The sequence below is a fragment of the Hippocampus bargibanti genome, linkage group LG01, assembly GCF_051943395.1.
Source record: "Hippocampus bargibanti isolate YZ-2025 linkage group LG01, ASM5194339v1, whole genome shotgun sequence".
Taxonomy (NCBI): domain Eukaryota; kingdom Metazoa; phylum Chordata; class Actinopteri; order Syngnathiformes; family Syngnathidae; genus Hippocampus; species Hippocampus bargibanti.
Genome location: NC_142734.1, coordinates 29,927,696 through 29,945,121, shown reverse-complemented (window position 1 = coordinate 29,945,121; position 17,426 = coordinate 29,927,696). Strand labels below are relative to the sequence as shown.

At 40.8% G+C, this 17,426-nt stretch overlaps 1 protein-coding gene across 9 annotated transcripts in view; it reads left to right on the top strand.

Annotated features, from left to right (window-relative positions):
- Positions 1 to 17,426, top strand: part of prdm16 (PR domain containing 16) — a 175,564-nt gene that overhangs the window by 133,816 nt on the left and 24,322 nt on the right. For all 9 annotated transcript variants that reach the window (XR_016116589.1, XM_089009795.1, XM_089009741.1 and 6 more), the window contains exon 4: positions 16,539 to 16,679. Coding sequence is in view for 8 of the 9 variants with exons in the window: in XM_089009795.1 (XP_088865921.1) it covers positions 16,539 to 16,679 (141 nt within the window). In the remaining variant the exon portion in view is untranslated. The remainder of the gene's footprint in view (positions 1 to 16,538; positions 16,680 to 17,426) is intronic.

The window sequence follows — 17,426 nt, the reverse complement described above, 5'->3', positions numbered from 1 at the left end:
TGGCCTCGAGGCTCCTCAATGCTTCTTTGTGAGCGGACACGCACATTTGGGAGACACACGGCAACATGGCTCCCGTGGATGAGCTCCTATTTCACACGGTTTTGCGAGCATCACTTACGTTGGCACTAAAAGCATCAACGATTGGATACCTTCAGCAAAAAAAGACACAGAACTGCATTTAAGCACACACAGCACCATCATTCATCGATGTATCTCGATCTTGACTTTTTTTTACTGGAACCCTGTCATCAAATGGAATTAAGGATCTTTGGGCTTTAAAATGGAACGACTTGTGATTGGGATATTTTCAAATGATCCTCGAAAGGTGAAAGCATGTCTCTCTTAGGTCTCATTGATGACTGATGATGACTGATTGATGATTGATGATGATGATTTTTGATGAGCGCTCTTGACTCAGGTTGAGGTCTGAATTAAAACTCGAGGTGTGTGGTGGATGTATAGACTCACATTATAAAACATCAAAGTCAAATTCAGTTTTATTGTCAAATATGCTAATATGCATGACATACAGCTCAGATGAAATCAATGACCTCCCGGACCCAGCGTACAAGGCACTTATAACGTGGCTAAAAAATACAGACAATTGACAAAAGACAATACATGTAATTTCTGAATGTAAAATGAGGTAGTGTGATATGTAAACTGAGGTAGTGACTTATGTAAAGTGAGGTAGTGTCATATGTAAAGTGATGTAGTGTAGTAATGCAAAAACAAAAGAAAAAAGGTTGAAATGATGTCTGTCAGGAAAAAAATGGAAAAAAATAAAGGTCAGGATGATCGGTGAGTGTGGCAGTGGGAAGGGGCAAGGGGGGCAGGGTTGGGAGGGAATTGAGTCTCCTGACTGCCTGGTAGCAGAAACTGTCCTTGAGCCTGCTGGCCTTGGCTCGGACGGTGTGGCATCATCGGACAGACTGTGACACGAACATCTTGTTTCACAAATGTGACATGAGACCAATGTGGGTGGGTGGGTGTTTTCTGGGTATACTTAAAAGCCAATTGACTTTTTTTGCCGTTTTTTATGCCTGTTTTGGGGGTCAAATGTCAATGACAATATGAAAAGAATTATCGTTCTCTTTCTCTCTCTTTCTTATTATCTCTCCCTCTCTCTCACATAATAATCTCTCATTATCTCTCTCTCTCTCTTAGTCTTTCTCCATGTCTCTCTCTCTCGTTCTCTCACACACAAACACACACGCACACACACGCACACAAAAATATACACCCAGGTACATCTCAGGTCATGATCCAAATGTCGTTTTTTCAGATCAGCAAGCCCATACTCAAACGTCAGCCATTGACTTTGCGATGTAACATTAATAATCTCATTGAGTTGCGCAGTCAACCAACCATTCTCACCTATAACCAAACCACCAGCACCATATTTTTATCTGTGTCTTCAGGATATGCCGGGCATTCAATAAAAAAACAATTTTTTGCACCATTGATCCCACAGCAACCATTTGTCCTCGCTGCTTTTCTCTACTCGGCCCACTTCAGTGGGGTTAAAAGGCGTGCATCTGGAGGCTTTATTGTGAGATGATAAAGTAAATGTTAGGAGAGGGTTGCGTTCTCCAAAGGGCAACGGGGCAACAACCGTGACGATGCATGCTGGGATGAAATGAATTGCCAGAGGAAAAAAAAACAGAAAAAAACCCAACAAAACCAACAAAAAAAAAAACGGCACACACACAAACACAAATGTATTCTACAACACGCATGTATGTGTTCATGAGGATGAGTGTGTGTGCATATCTGTTCTTTTTCCTCGCAAAGCCTCAGGCACTCAGCGGGTGCCACTCTCGCAGTGCCGTGCGGCATTGCCGCCGATCAATATAGTCCGCCACCCACCTTGACAATACACCAGCTCTGTAATTCTCATTCTCACAGTACCTTCATCAGCCAAGATGTTGTTTATCCCGTGATAGCTTTAATTGCCAAGCTTATAAGTAACCTTTCTTTGGGGGTGCTACACCTTTTTTGCGCCTAGCTAATAGGTAATAGCGAATTTGGAACCCTCAGCTTAGCATCAGGCCAATATCCATCTTTATTGTGTGTGTGTGTGTGTGTGTGTGTGTGTGTGTGTGTGTGTGTGTGTGTGTGTGTGTGTGTGTGTGTGTGCGCGTGCGTGCGTGCGTGCGTGCGTGCGTGCGTGCGTGTGTGCGTGTGTGTGTGTGTGTGTGTGTGTGTTATTTTCTGTCGCGTTCCATCTTCCAAAACTATTGAGTATTATCCCCACACCGCAGCCATGTGGTTTCATTTAGGCTGCAGCTAATGAGTTACCTCAGTGCTTTCCATGTTAGCGCTTTTTAATTAGTGACGTGGTGCTAAGTATCCCCTCATGGTTCCATCGCCGCCACCGTTTCTTGTCATTCATCAGGCGATTCCTTTGTTTGCACCTCATTTGCATATATTCACCAACCCCAAATTAGCTAAAGGGCGCAGCCCCCCCCCCCCTCCCCCGCCCCCCTAATTGCCGTGTGTGGGCAAGTAAATGGATGGTGGCATGGTAGGTTGGAGGTGCAGTCAACATGTTTACCTCCGAAATACCCCCCAGGATCTCCGAGCTTCAGCACGGGGGGGGGGGGTTACTTTGAATATGACTTTCTGGGCTCAAAAGATTTATTGTGCTTTTTGCGGTGATTAGTATAACTAACAAGATTACAAATCCACGTTACGAGAGATATGCCGACTGGAAAAGGTACACAAAAGCCGTTACCATGAATACATGTCGTTGATTAACTCATTGCCAGACGAAAAGGCGGAAAAATGTGTCCACACCATTGTCAGGGTTATTGTCATTTTCACTCAAATTGCAGGGCTCACAGAATATTAAGTTTTAGGACGACATAAACATTTAATTTAGTGTAAGAAACCTTAGACTCTATTCTTTCATCAGTAAAACAGAGTTAATTCCAAAGTTTTATGGGTCTGGAGTTATCTGAGCTTGAAATAGGGGCGGCTGTACAAAATACAATACAATACACACTTATTGATTTATATAGCACTTTAACAACAGCTGAAGCTATAACAAAGCGCTCATAAGGACCAAAAGGCAAATGCTGCCCCCTCGTGGAGAGGAAAAACATTGCCAGAGGTCTGACCAGCGCTTTATCGGCAACCCACCTGCCCCCCGCTAGAAAAAAACAAAATATTAAAAAAATTGGGAATGGCGCTTCATGTCATGCTTTTCAATTCCCGAATAAATTTGGGAATGGCAGCGAATGAGTTCATGAGTACTTAACTGCATAAAGCTTTAAAACGCGGCTAAAAAATAAAACCGTCAAGCGCGGTTCCAAATTAAAAGCACAAAATAATACTAATGTCGTCCAAGTGTTGTTACGATGAACTGTAGCGTCGTATGGAATCATCCACGGTGCTATTGATCAATTCCATCCTCACATGTGCATTGATTGAGGCTCATACGAATTCATCATTTCATCATAATGACAATTCAAAGAAGCATATTTCCTTTTCATTTTCAAACACTAAAATGCCTTTACAGCAAATACTGTGAGTTTGCCCCGCGAGGCAAATTATCAAACAAGTGCAATTGTGTCATTGCTAGCCCGGACTCGATTCATCAGTCTCACCATGTGAGCTGTATAATAATGATTGCTCCTCATGTCGATTGGCCAATTATTGCTGATTGTGTTCCTCTATGGAAGCGTTCTCCATCAACTGTAAGTCAAATCATACTTTCAATTCTAATGTGAGCACTGAGAGGTAACAACCACTCAAAAATTCCTCCTTTTCTCACTTTTTTCTTCCCTTCGATCAAGAAGGAACTTTTAATGACCGCGTTAGTCATGAAATTACAGCATGAAAGCCCATTTTTCATGTCGCTGGGATTGTCATGGATTTTTAGTCCCTGACAGCAGTTTGAGGTTGCATGAGAAAGGATAAGGCTGTGCCTCTGTCTGTCTTTAATCAAACCCCTTATTGAGTTGATAGAAATGCTTGTTCCATCATGAGGTACTATTCAATTCACCTCCTCGCTAGAATGTCATTTGTTTCCACCGGACGGTATCCTCCCCAGTGTATAAAAAGAGTGAGGTCATGTCGAGACTGGCAGCATTACATTTCAAGAGAATGACAAGAACTGCTTGCATGATCAAAGATGGTTCTGATCACTCCCGCTGTGACGCAGACCCCCTTTTCTCAACCACTGGTCTGCACTCATGTGAATTGGCAGAATTGGGCAATTTACAAACGTTTTACTGATCCCTCATTGGACAGCGAGCTGATCACCCATTAGTCCTTCATATGTTCAAGCCAAACCACATCATCTGATTTGTTTAGCTGGCTAGCTAGGACGTTAGGTAGCTTTGTAGCTTCTCAGCTAATTAGATGGATGGATGGATGGATGGATGGATGGATGGATGGATGGATGGATGGATGGATCAGAAGCCCTTAATTTGTATTACAATTGAGAAATTATGAAAGGGAGAAGTAGAAGAACGAAAAATATATAAATAAATATTAATTCTAAAATGTAGAAATTAGGTAATTGTATACATTTTGTCATATGAATTATTAAATATAAATAGAACCATATTGAAACTGAATGAGTGGGAGTGAGTCGAGGTCTTCAGGTCATTTTATTCAATAGCCTGACAGCAAACCCTTTTAGAAATAGCCCCTGGTCCAGGATGAAGATGCTGCAATAGCTGATGAGTGAGTAAAATTTATGGCTGAATATGGTTCTGTCCGCTGTTAACTATAATGCGTGTTGTTTTCATCAGTCAGTTTTTCACGGATACAACTAGAAAAGTAGCAAGCCATTGTCTACAGTCCGTTAAATGGCTCTGAGTGCAGTTTAACTGGCGGCAGCAAGCGCAACCACATACAAGCGCGTGTGTCTGAACGTTTGTTTGTGTGTCTGAGAAAGAGATGAGCAGTGAATAATAGGATGTTATCTGACACGCTTGTCGCTATAATCAGGTAATATGTTGTCATCCTCCCTCCCCATCATTTTGCAGAGAGAAAGAAAGAAGAGAGAGAGAGAGAGAGAGAGAGAGAGAGAGAGAGAGAGAGAGAGAGAGAGAGAGAGAGAGAGAGAGAGAGAGAGAGAGAGTGAGAGAGAGCTAACCAATATGTGTGTGATTGATGACACTACCACTGGTGTGTGTAAACACTGGCAACCCAGTTATCTCTTGTGTGACATCGAGGAGAAGGCTTGTGTCAACAGCTGCTCCTCTTCTTCATTTATCACCCTCTGTCCTCACGCTCCACCCGCTTATGTGTTTTTTTTCCACCTCACAAACTAAGACTTCACTGTGTGCATATAACTTGCAGATTAATTATTAATGAATGATTGATTGGTCTCTCCTTTTTGTGAGGAACCTGGAAAGAAAACTCAAGGTGTCTATTGTGTGGTTGTTTACACAAGTCCAATATATTGACAGAGATTAAGTTTTTTTTTCATTCATTCATTCATTCATTCATTCATTCATTCATTCATTCATTCATTCGTTTGTTTATTTATTTATTTAATTATTATTATTATTATTATTATTATTATTAATAATAATAATACTATATTATATTATATTATATTATATTATATTATATTATATTATATTATATTATATTATATTATATTATATTGTATTGTATTGTATTATTATTATTATTATTATTATTTATTTATTTATTTATTTATTTATTTTATTTATTAACGAGGGGTGGGGTGGGCCAGTGATTCTTAATCTGGATATTGTGGTACTCAGAACGGGTCCTAAGAGATCATCAGGGTTCCATGAGGACTTTTCAATTTCTTTTAGTCCCTCTAAATATCAATGAAAAGGTTTCTTCAGCCGTCGTCTGTACTTCTTTGAAGGTGTCGGACGTTTCGCTTCTTATCCAAGATACTTCGTCAGTTTGCTGACGAAGTTTCATCGATGGACCACTCCTGTACGACTGAGAGGTCCCTCTAAATATGATATTTCATTCTTGATAACCATACCACGAGTGCCTGGGTTCAACCAAACTCATTTTTAGAGATTACAAGCATGCAAATATGCAGTTGCTGTCATTCAGTGGAGTAAAATTCAAACATTCTAGGAAGCACTGAGGTCTGAAAATGCGGCAAACGTCTAGGACAAAATCGAGGGCTTTAAATATCCAATGTTACATTTTTGTTCGTTCAAAAACAAAGCACCCAAAAATGAAGTCCTGTACAGGACATCAAAGCAGGAAGTCATTTGGCATTGGTGAGATGTGCCGGCGAAAAGTGTCGCTAAAGTCGGGCTTCGACCGACAAGGTGTGAGCCGGGCTCTTAATAGCTGTATTGTATTCACACTTGGATACGGGCCAGAACTCGGAGCAATAACAGAATGGCGAAAGGGAGCGTGGAGGAGTGTGGAAATCAAACAATAGTTTACACAACAGTGAAATGGACCATTTCCTTCTTACTGGTACTTGGGAATGAGAAAAGCTCGGTTAGGCCTTCTGTGCTGGCTTCTGTCACTCTCATGTTGAGCTCAGGTGGACCGGCACGACGCACGAGAACAACACCCCCCCCCCCCACACACACACACACACACACACACACACGCACTCAGAGAATTGCCAGATATTTATGCAACCCAAGTGGAGGAGAGACACACGTCTCTTAACGTCGTGTATGTCTCCTTGGCTGTTGCTAATGCTACCGGGCAGAAGCAGAACCAAACACACCCTAACTGTGACAAAACCTGGCTTCACTCTCAGCAGGTAAGCAGTCAGGGAGGCCAGGATGTGAGACATTAAGGAAGTTCATCAGCTTGCCAAAAAATACAATTAAGAAAAAAATAAAAAGGAAAGAAAGAAAATAGTCAACAATATGCAGCTATTTTTATTGAAATCACTGTTAAAAACACAACAACACATATTGCCACATGATTGTTGTTTTTGTTTTACTTCATTTTGGTCCTAAACGTGGCATGTTTTGCGACATAATTAAGGCAGGCTGACATAAAATAAAATCCATCTTTTTTTTCCCCCTCATTGAAATAATTCTTCTGATTTATTTTTTAATAACAAAATGTCAATAAAAATAAAAATCAAATGACAATACCATTGCAACATATTTTTACCTTTTAATAATTCATGTTAACCTTTCTTTGGACCAATATTGACAACTGTTGTATATGCAAAACTATGTGAAATCATTCTTTGAAAATAAAAAAATACATTAATAAAATCAATTTGACCCCAAAAGAATGATTCATCAATTCAGTTAATTAAACATCCATCTCTATAGCATGAAGTGTATTTTTAGCACTGGTCACTTGCTGCAGATTTGAATACTCGTTATTGCTTTTGGCAAATCGGCCTTTTCAAATCAATCCGGATGGTACAAGTTTTTGGCCATTTTTTTTTTTTTTTACAAAAAAAAGGCCTTCTGCGTTCCAACAAATGGTCATCAAGTCTGAGTCAGAGTGTTCCGCTCAAGATTAAAATTCTGAGCACTTCCACAATTTGGTTTCGCCTTTGTCCCGGTTTTCTGGAAATGGCATTTCAAGAAGATGACTGTTTTGTGTCAGTCTCCTTCTCGGCAATACGAGCAATGAGATACTTGAGCTTGTTAAGAGCAATTTTGGTTTGATGCTGAACAGCAACTGACATGCAAATGGATGTGGGGGGTCGAGGGGGTGGTGGAAAAAAAAGAAGTATGGAAACAACTTGTCTGCTTTGGATTTCAAGACTGCCCTTGTCGGACTCTTTATGACTCCAGTTCTCTTGTTCCTTCTCTCCTCAGCGTTGTCCATTGTATCATGAAAGAAAATGTTATTCAAGGAAGTCTTCTTTTATTCGGGTGTTAATAAATAATTGATAGCGTTACATGCTTTCAAATGTGTAGCCCGCGCGACTTCCCTATTTGTATTTGCCCAGTTCCAGGAATTGTCCCCATTTTGTGTTTTACTTCCGATGTCAGTCGATAGAGCGCGGATCAAGTTGGGTTGCCGCTGAGTGCAGGCTTCCTCCGTTCATTCTGAGTTGACATTATTCTTGGCAAGCTTGGACTACACCTTTGAGAGATTTACTTACTCTGTTTGCACTCAGGAAATTAATATTTAGTTTTCCCAGTATCTCAATGAGAAAGTTGTCATGGATAGGCTTTTTTTCAAAAGATATTTAAAAAAAGGTATTTTAATGATGAAGTAGCCATTGTCATGTTATCACACTTAAAATTATCTCACTTGGAAAAAGTTACATATTTAATATTTTAGATATGATAGATAGATGGATAGCTAGCTTTTTAGCAAGCCAGACACCTAGATGGCTAGATAGCTAGAGAGCTGGATAGCTAGCTAGTTAGCTAGCAGCAGGTAAGCAGTCAAGGAGCTAGCTAGCTTGCTAGCGGGCGAACGGACGTGCGGGTAGATGGATGGATCCACTGTAGAAAATACAGACTAATTGAACATTAGCATGTCACAATGTCTTCTTGTTTTTTAACACAACAATTTTTTTTCCGATTTACATTGTCTTGTGTTTGCGACGACATGCCCCCTCCAAAACTATAGTGTTCCTGAACAAAAGTGTTCTAAAAACTACCAAGGAAGTGAATTACTTTCCTTTCTCAACAAGACGTCCAGTGAGGATTGTGCTGATATGGGACGTAAAAGTCTCAGTTGTGCCCAACAAGCCTGCAAACCTAATGGGGAAATACCACCCCCTGGATTTACATTGGTATAGAAATAACCAGTTAAATAAAAGTGACGTTACAGTTTGTGAGCGCGTGCATGTGCGGCGGTCTAAACAAACTCAGCTGCACCGTCAAACATTAGTTCCTGTCACCCACAAACAGCTGTTTGCCACTGTGTATTCTCACCCAGCATTCAACAGCCAACAATGTTTTTTATACCTCCTAATCTATTTAGAAACATTTTTACGCACTTTGTTGAATATACAAAGAGTGCTTTATTAAAATAAAAAAGTTGGTGGGGACCCAAAGGGGTCACAATGTATATGACCCCAATGTACTGTTCATATATCTCCTCATTTAGCCAGCACCTGCTTGGCTGTAATGAGCCAATATATCTCCTCACTAATTGCCATAAATACATATAATAAAGCTGAGCCTGTTAAAAAAGGGTGGGGGGCTGCATGGCAGTAAAACCGATTCACTTTGAACGTATCACCTGCACACAAAACATCCCGGCTGCAATACACACTCACACACTCGCACGCAGTCACTCGACACACACTCAACCAGGCTTTTAATAAGAGGCTGTAAATAACACACGGCCAATGCATTAATGAGGCTGCGGGCCTGAAAACTCACTGCATGTCCCTTTTCACAGCAAGCACACTTCCTGTTTCGAGTTACTTGTACATGACGAGACGTGCGCTTATTTGGCACGCTTGCTATTTTAATTCTGTTTGTGGTCTCTGCTTTATTATTAGTGCTGTCGTTTTTTCGTGGGCTGTGGAATTTCAGAAGTAGGCCTCATCTGTTGTGAATGAATTTTTGTTGATACAATTCCAATATTTGTTGTTGTAATAATATACTGTACATCCATCATAATTGGACAAAATTGTTCAGAAATGATAAACTGGATGCTGCATTAGAATAATTAATGTTGGAACGAAAATGTGTTTAAGTAGCTAATGCTAATAATCCCGCTATACACCGAGGCATCCAAATCATCAAGTCAACTATCCTAAAAGCAATTTAATAGTGAAGCTCACATTTCCACCATTCCAAAGATAAGGCCGTCGGTGACTCACTCTTATGGTTTGCTTCACCGCGATAAGTACGGTTGCTGCCCTTACAAAGTGCAGCTAGCATAATTCGCGTGTTTCTCACTTCATTCCGTTGTATCAAAACTGAGCAATATTGTTTGAGGTATAACGACTCTGTGGCTGGAAGCCTCGTTGGGGAGGAGAGCACAATGGACTGGGAACAGGCGCGCACTCGCACACACACACACACACACACACACACACACGGAAACACACACCGCAAATGATAGCTGCATAACTACGAGGGCTAATTTAAGGGAAGCAAGTTGGGTCATTAGTAAGCCGAGCCACATTCTGACACGCGCAATATTTTCAACATACACACACACGCACACACACACTTACACACGCTGCCCAGATGGCTTTTTACAAGGTCCAGGGCCCCAGCCCTGGCAGCCTGCTTTTTAATGATGTCACTATAGCTAACCGACAGCCAGGTACAAAAAAAAAGCTCACATTTAACACGCTTTCAATCACCATCAGACGCATCGCTCATACCGTGCATGAAACACGAATATTTATACATGAACAAGCACACACGACGCCCGCGCCTTTAGCTTCTATTGACGGTGTCGGTATTTAAGTGCGCCCGTGTGTGCGTGTGTCTGTGTGGCGGGAGGGGGGGGGGGGTGGATTTATGGCCGGATTCGTCTTTAGTTGTCAATAGTCTGCCAGATGTGGGCAACGTCGGTGTACGATCACAGAACAAGGAATATGCCATGACAGACATACACGAATAAAGATAATGTGCACCATATGGTTCCAGTTCTTTGAGACATTGTCCTCTTTCAGTATTACAGGACCCCCCAAAAAAAACAAAGAAAACCTGTTCTACAATATATTACTGTACATCTTTATTCATTATATATATGTAATATACATACATAATAATATAGGATTTGTATTATATTGTACTGTATTACGACCTGATCTTGGTTTTACTCCCTGGTGCTTTCTACTATCTTTGTCACTGTTTAATTTTCTGTACATGATAGTTGTCCATGTTAAGTACTTTCGTACAGCTTCAGCTGTTGTTAAAGCGCTATATAAATCAATATGTATTGTATTTGTATTTGTATTGTATTGTATTGTATTGTATTGTATTGTATTGTATTGCATTGTATTGTATTGTATTGTATTGAACATGGCACGTTCACAACAACTGCAGTTTTACGAAAACATGCATGCATGCATACACACACATACATACATACATACATACATACATACATACATACATACATACATACATACATACATACATACATACACACATACAGACATACATACATACATACATACATACATACATACATACATACATACATACATACATACATACATACATACATACATACGTACGTACATACATACATACATACATACATACATACATACATACATACATACATACATACATACATACATACATACATACATACATACATACATACATACATACATACATACATACAGTACATATTGGTTCACTGTCAAAATTGAGTGAACAATTTACTATATTTTAATATTTTAATCTAATTTTGTTTTCCTGATCTACAGCTATGTACAGTTTATGCTGGATATTCTGTTTTAAAGAACATTCATTTAGACAGTTGAGTAACATGTCAGGGAAGGGTCATCTCTTCCTCATACACACACACACACACACACACACGCACTAATATACAGATCAGAGGATGTGGTGATCTGTACTCTGTCAGCCTTTTTATTAGTCTGCAAACGCGTGTGTCTGTTCAGGGGGGCCTCTGAACTGGAATGAGACACTTTTCCTGAAAGGATACACACTTTCTCACACACACTTCTTTATTCCTTGTTAGTCACCCCCACACCTTAATTTGCAACACCTCTAACAACCAGCACTGCAGTCCACTCCACAGCCACTCAATCTGTCACTGTCACCGCTCCACTTCCACGACCGGCTCTCCACTCGCCCATCAGCGGTCTCTGTGTGCGTTTGTGTGTGTGTGTGCACGCCCACGTGTGTGTTTCTTGTATGTATTCCCTTTTTTATTATATTTTCTCCAACTCCACTGCAATGGTAGAAATCTATGTCCAACTTGTTGTTTCTCATCTCTCGTGTGAGGGCGCCCCCTAACCGCTTCAGGTGGAATTGCATTTAGATAGACCGCTTCGTGCTTGTAGGTCTGTGGCTTGCTCGGTTCGTTTTGCGCTCAATCGATTTGTTTTGTACTTTAGCATTGACAGCGTTGTTGTTGTTGTTGTTGTTGTTGTTGTTGTTGTTGTTGTACCTGTTGCTGTTGCTGTTACAAACTGCATTGATGATAATACTGTCAAAGTGTACTGGGGAAATATATTTCAGCTATTTTCTTTAACGTCATTCAATTGTGAAGCTCTACCTGAAGCTATGGCCTGAAAGCAAAAAAAAGACAACATCCGTCTTTTCAGTGGATAAAATCACCGTGTCGAATACAAATAGACTCGAAAGCATAGTGTAACAAAGCAAAGTGCTTCTATCTCCACCTCGCATCACAATCACCATCAGGCAGCATTTCCATTTTCGGTCAAAGTGAAAATAATATGCACCTTGTCACCGATGCCTGGCCTTACAAGCAACTTTTCCTCTTCTAATTCAGGTCCTCGCGCCCCTCACATCCGTCACATGCAGCCGGCGAAGGAGAGAGCATGTCGAGACATCCATTAAAGGTCCCCCGAGCTGTCAAAGTTCCCCTTTGTGAGGCGAGGAGCAAGAATGAGTGTCGTGCTCTTATCAGAGCTTCCTGTGGAGTTCGCTCTGCATCCTGTCCACTCCAACACGCTTCTCTTTTCACACTTACCTCCCTGGGACTCTTTTCGTGATCGCAGTCGTTCCTTCCAATGCTGCTCAATCAACGACGAGTACATTCTTGGCTATGGCTTAAATCTATTTTGGCATAGGTTTGGAGAATGCAAGCGGTGGCATTGAATTGAAGCCGCTGCTTTGATTGACTTGAAGATTGAAATCTTTTGAGAGTGGAAAAATATGGCTGCAACTTTTAAAGACAACCGACATCATTTTTTTTGTTTCCTAACTGACATCAGAAAAACGTTTTATAGCATCTAAAATACCCAAAACACGCACGCTGATATTTTTAGTCAAATGCAAAACACCAATAAAAATGACTTAAAATGTCCCAAAACTGCCACAAAATTACCTTGGAACTGGGGATTTTCAGAAAGACCCGCCCCCAGTCGTCACGCCAGGACGTCTTGCCTTGAAGAGGAAAGCATAAATGTTTGCAATCGATTAAAAACGTCCTTCCGTATCAATTCAAGCCGCCTGGACTCCAATGTAGCGTCCCAGAAAATGCAGAATGATGGCACACAAGCTCCGTTGGAAATTGGGCGGATTTGTCTGCTGGGAATTTACCATCGCGTTATTTGTTTTTCCTTCTTATGTCGCCATCAACACGGACCAACACGATGTTTTCAGACCAAACAAAGTGCCCAAAATGCATTGTGTGTCGCTTTCTCGGTTACTGACGTGATGTCACGTAGGGGATCGTCATCAACTCAAAAACAAGACTTCCTGAATATTCAGCGCGAGTCTTAAAACTTAAAATATAGCTATATGCGGTGGAATCTTTGTAAAATGCGCTCAGTAGAAGTCATTTGAAGTGATTTTACAAATTATGGACACAACTTGTCCGAGTTGTCGGTTGTAAATAGCAATATAAATAACAATATAAATAACAATATAAATATAAATATATAGAGATACAGACATATTGAGATATAGAGATATAGAGATATAGAGATATACAAATTAAAAAATATTAAAATATACAAATATACCAATATAAAAATAGAAAAATATGAAAATCTGAAAATATAAAAACATGAAAAACTGAAAAGCTGATAATATGAATATATAAATATATACATATATGCATAGATACATAGATACATATATACAAAAATACATATATGATATAAATATATAAAATTAAAATAATGTAATATTGAAATATTGATATATTAAAATATTATATATTAAATATTGAAATATAAAAGGGGTTATACATGTTCTGACACAAACTTCACACAAATTTGTAGGTTGCCTTGCAAAGCATTTTTTTCTGTATTGTCATTATTCAAGTTTGTAAATTGTGCCTCTTCAGAAACTCTCTGAATGTACTCAAGTACGTACTCGAAAAATACATACTCAAGAAATAAAATAAATCCTGAAAATGTTCGGCATTCCCCGTGACATATTGCATCCTGCATTCTGACCCCAGACGACACGTGAGGATGGGAGGTTGGTGAGGAGGGAAGAGGGAGGTGGGGGAGAAAAATGAAACGGAAAAGGTAAATAAACAAACAATCAGCTGTGGGCTTTTTCTGGCTCTCCCTCTCTGTTGCACCTCATTCGGAGCCTTATAAATCAGCCTTGCACCTGGAGACAGGGTGTGAGGCGGCCTCCTCAACAACATACACGCACTTGTACACTTACAAAAACACACAGGCCTGCTGCTCATTAAGCCCACCATTAGACCCTCGGGTGCATCGTGAAATGGAATGAGAGGGGTGGAAGCCTCTGGAAGTGTGGATCAACTGCAACATGCTCAGTAAGCATGTGAATGTTCTGCTTGCCTGTCAAATTTGCCACACCCTTTAACTCTTTAAAAAAATTCTGTGACTCCACCTATGTTCAGGTATTTATTTTTTCGCTTCTCTACAAACAATAGCATGTCATGCTGCTCTCTCTCACTCTCGCTCTCTCTCTCTCTCTCTCTCTCTCTACACTACAGTATGTTAAGAATTGGAAAGTGTCCTTGAGTGCTTTGAAACTGTACTACTACAATGAAAATGTCAGATTTATTGTGATTAAATCTTTTGCGCTTTGAGTTTATCAGCTACAATTTATTGGATGCTTCAATTGTAATTGGTATTTGCACAACACTGACACTTTTAAACTTTGAGCAATTCTAGCATATACTGTAAGTGTGTCTTAAATATAAACCAGAAAGTCTTTTTAAATCAGATTGTGACAATCACGCAAATAAATCTGAGGCTTTATCACATATGTCGTACACCTACCGACTCATTCAAATGACGCAGGTGATTCCCCTCAACCGCGAATTGCAGACTTTGCGATTTGAAAATGTGATTAATTGTTCCGCTCTGATGCCAACACCTCACATTTAAATTCATGCACACCTTCAATTGTGTGTATCTGGACAAACACATTTGCACTAGTTCTTTCTCACCTCAAACCAGACATTTTACATATTTACCTTCCATACCCCACACCTGCATCCTTTTCACAAACAACAACATGACCGTTCACTCTTTACGAGCCGGAAAAATAAAAGTCCTCTTTGGAAAACATGGCCAGTTCTCCGAGTTAATGAACTCTAAAAACGTCAAGCGGTTCGTTTGGTTCTTCTCCGTTGCACCTCGACTTCTTTCTCCTCGCCACTGTGAGACGGGTCACGCTCCCCCATGGCCATCGCCGATTGGATATCGTAATTTGCAATGCTAGCTCCGTGTCGGGCTCGTTTTCTCTGGAGGGTACAGACAGGCATTGGATTATGTGTATCGTGGGGGGTTGGAATTGGAGTGTCAATCCTGACTTGGTGGACTGGATGAGCGTGGAAAGTTTAAGGAGGGAAATGGGGGTGTGGGCAGGGCTTTTCATACCTGTCGTTGTCTTGGATGTCTGATTCTAATTTGTCATCAGAATGAACAAGAACTGCTCTGTGGTTCACCGTTGTTGTTTGGGTTCCGAGGTACTCTGATATGTGGCACCTCAGATTTCTTGCTGCCGGAGTTCAAATTCATTTTCATTCGGTTTTCGAACATCTCGGTTCTCTACCAATTCGGTTTTTGACCAAAAATTTCGTAGTCTTTTATGGCTTGGTTTACAGCTGAAAATCGATGCTTGACCAAACTGAGCGCACCTGAATGCACCACTTGACTCCCCTCCGCTTGCTTATACGTCACTTTCTTGTGTCAAGTTTCATTTTGACCAATACATTATCTTTGTGTGGCATTCCATTTTGAGCAGGCGTATTTTTCAATCATGACATTAATTATAATGGGAACATTTTTGGTTTTTGACCAAATCGGTTTTCAAACAGGATTCTGGAATGGATTATGGTCGAAAACCAAGGTTTGACTGTATTCAAAAAACACATCTGTATTTGAAAACCCCCGCTGGAAACAAAGTGCTGGGCGCGTAGCAAAAATAAATGATACAACAACAAACAATGTAACGATAATTTATTCACAAAGACAGTAGAAAGTACAAACATTGTCAAACTAAAAATGCGTTGGTTCAAAAGACAAAAAAGAATAGTGAGTTTTAAGACAACTTTTAGAGCCTGGCAACGATCCATGATGAACCCCTTCCCTGCCCATGTCCTCCTGACTAAAATTTCCCAATGCACTTGCTGCCGTGTAGATCTGTCTGCTGTGTTTCTCTGTGAAACATAAATCCCTCCGTGCCCTTCACTGGGGGGGTTGTTGGGGTTATAAAAGGTGATCAATAGATGCCAAAGAATGTCTTTTGACAAGTCACAAAAGGCACCATTATGATCCCCTTCCGTACTTTCAAATCCCGTTTGTCAGGCATAAGAATGGGAGATGGTTCCGTTTTAGCTCGGAATTTATAAAGTGTCCGATACGAAAATGATTTACATTCGAAATGTAGTCAATTTCCTCCCGATTAAAGCAAACTTTGAACAACGATGCTCACAAACCGAACCGAATCGCTTCATCATCATTTTCTACGTTTCTAAAACTGGAAACTGTTGCTCTTCAACAGGTGGTGGACGACATGGGCAACCTCAAGTTTGCTCTGGACGCAGGCCCGGACAGCCCCGGCAACAGCTGGCTCAAGTATGTCCGCTCCGCCCCTTCGTTTCAGGAGCAGAATCTCGCTGCCTGCCACCTCACTGGAGACCAGGTGAGTGTCCCGTTTGGATCGGGAGTCGGCATAAAGAGACATATTGTTGCCGTTATCTGTGTCCCCGCGACAGCCAATGTCGCTTTGCTTTCCTGTTTTCCCATCCACTCACTCTGGGTGATTAGCGGGTTCCTCCATCTTTTGTGTGTTTGCCATTGTGGTTCGAAAACATGTTGGCTGGTTAAGGAATGGTTCCATTGTGTGGCTGTCACTGGGCCACTTGCCAGAGTTATTAGGAAGTGACATATGCAACAAAGCTTCAACAACAGCCCATCCGACTCATAAAACCGTCACCCAATAAAGTGTGAGAATCAGTTTAGTGGGTGAGATGTTTTAGGCCTTCTCCATATAGACATTGAGATTTGGGAAGACGCTGGAAGGTGAGGCCGGTGAATCGGCAGTAATTGTTCGTGATCGACCCAGTATTTGTCTTTCGTTCTTTTGAGTTAATTTAAGTCTGTTTTGATCAAAGAAAACTCTACTGCAGACCAACCTGTGTTGAACTTATTTCTCGTGTGATAAACAATATGGAGTGGTCGACTAGTTAGCACGTTGGCATTGCGGTGCAAAGGTTGCAGTCTACATGTTCTCTCCATGCCTGGGTGGGTTTTCTCTGGGTATTCCGGTTTCCTCCCACATTGCTAATACATGTTTGGCGGGGCATTGGAACACTCCGAATTGTCCTGAGGAGTGAGTGTGAGCATAAATGGTTATTCATTTTTGTCTGCCCTGCGATTGGCTGGGAAC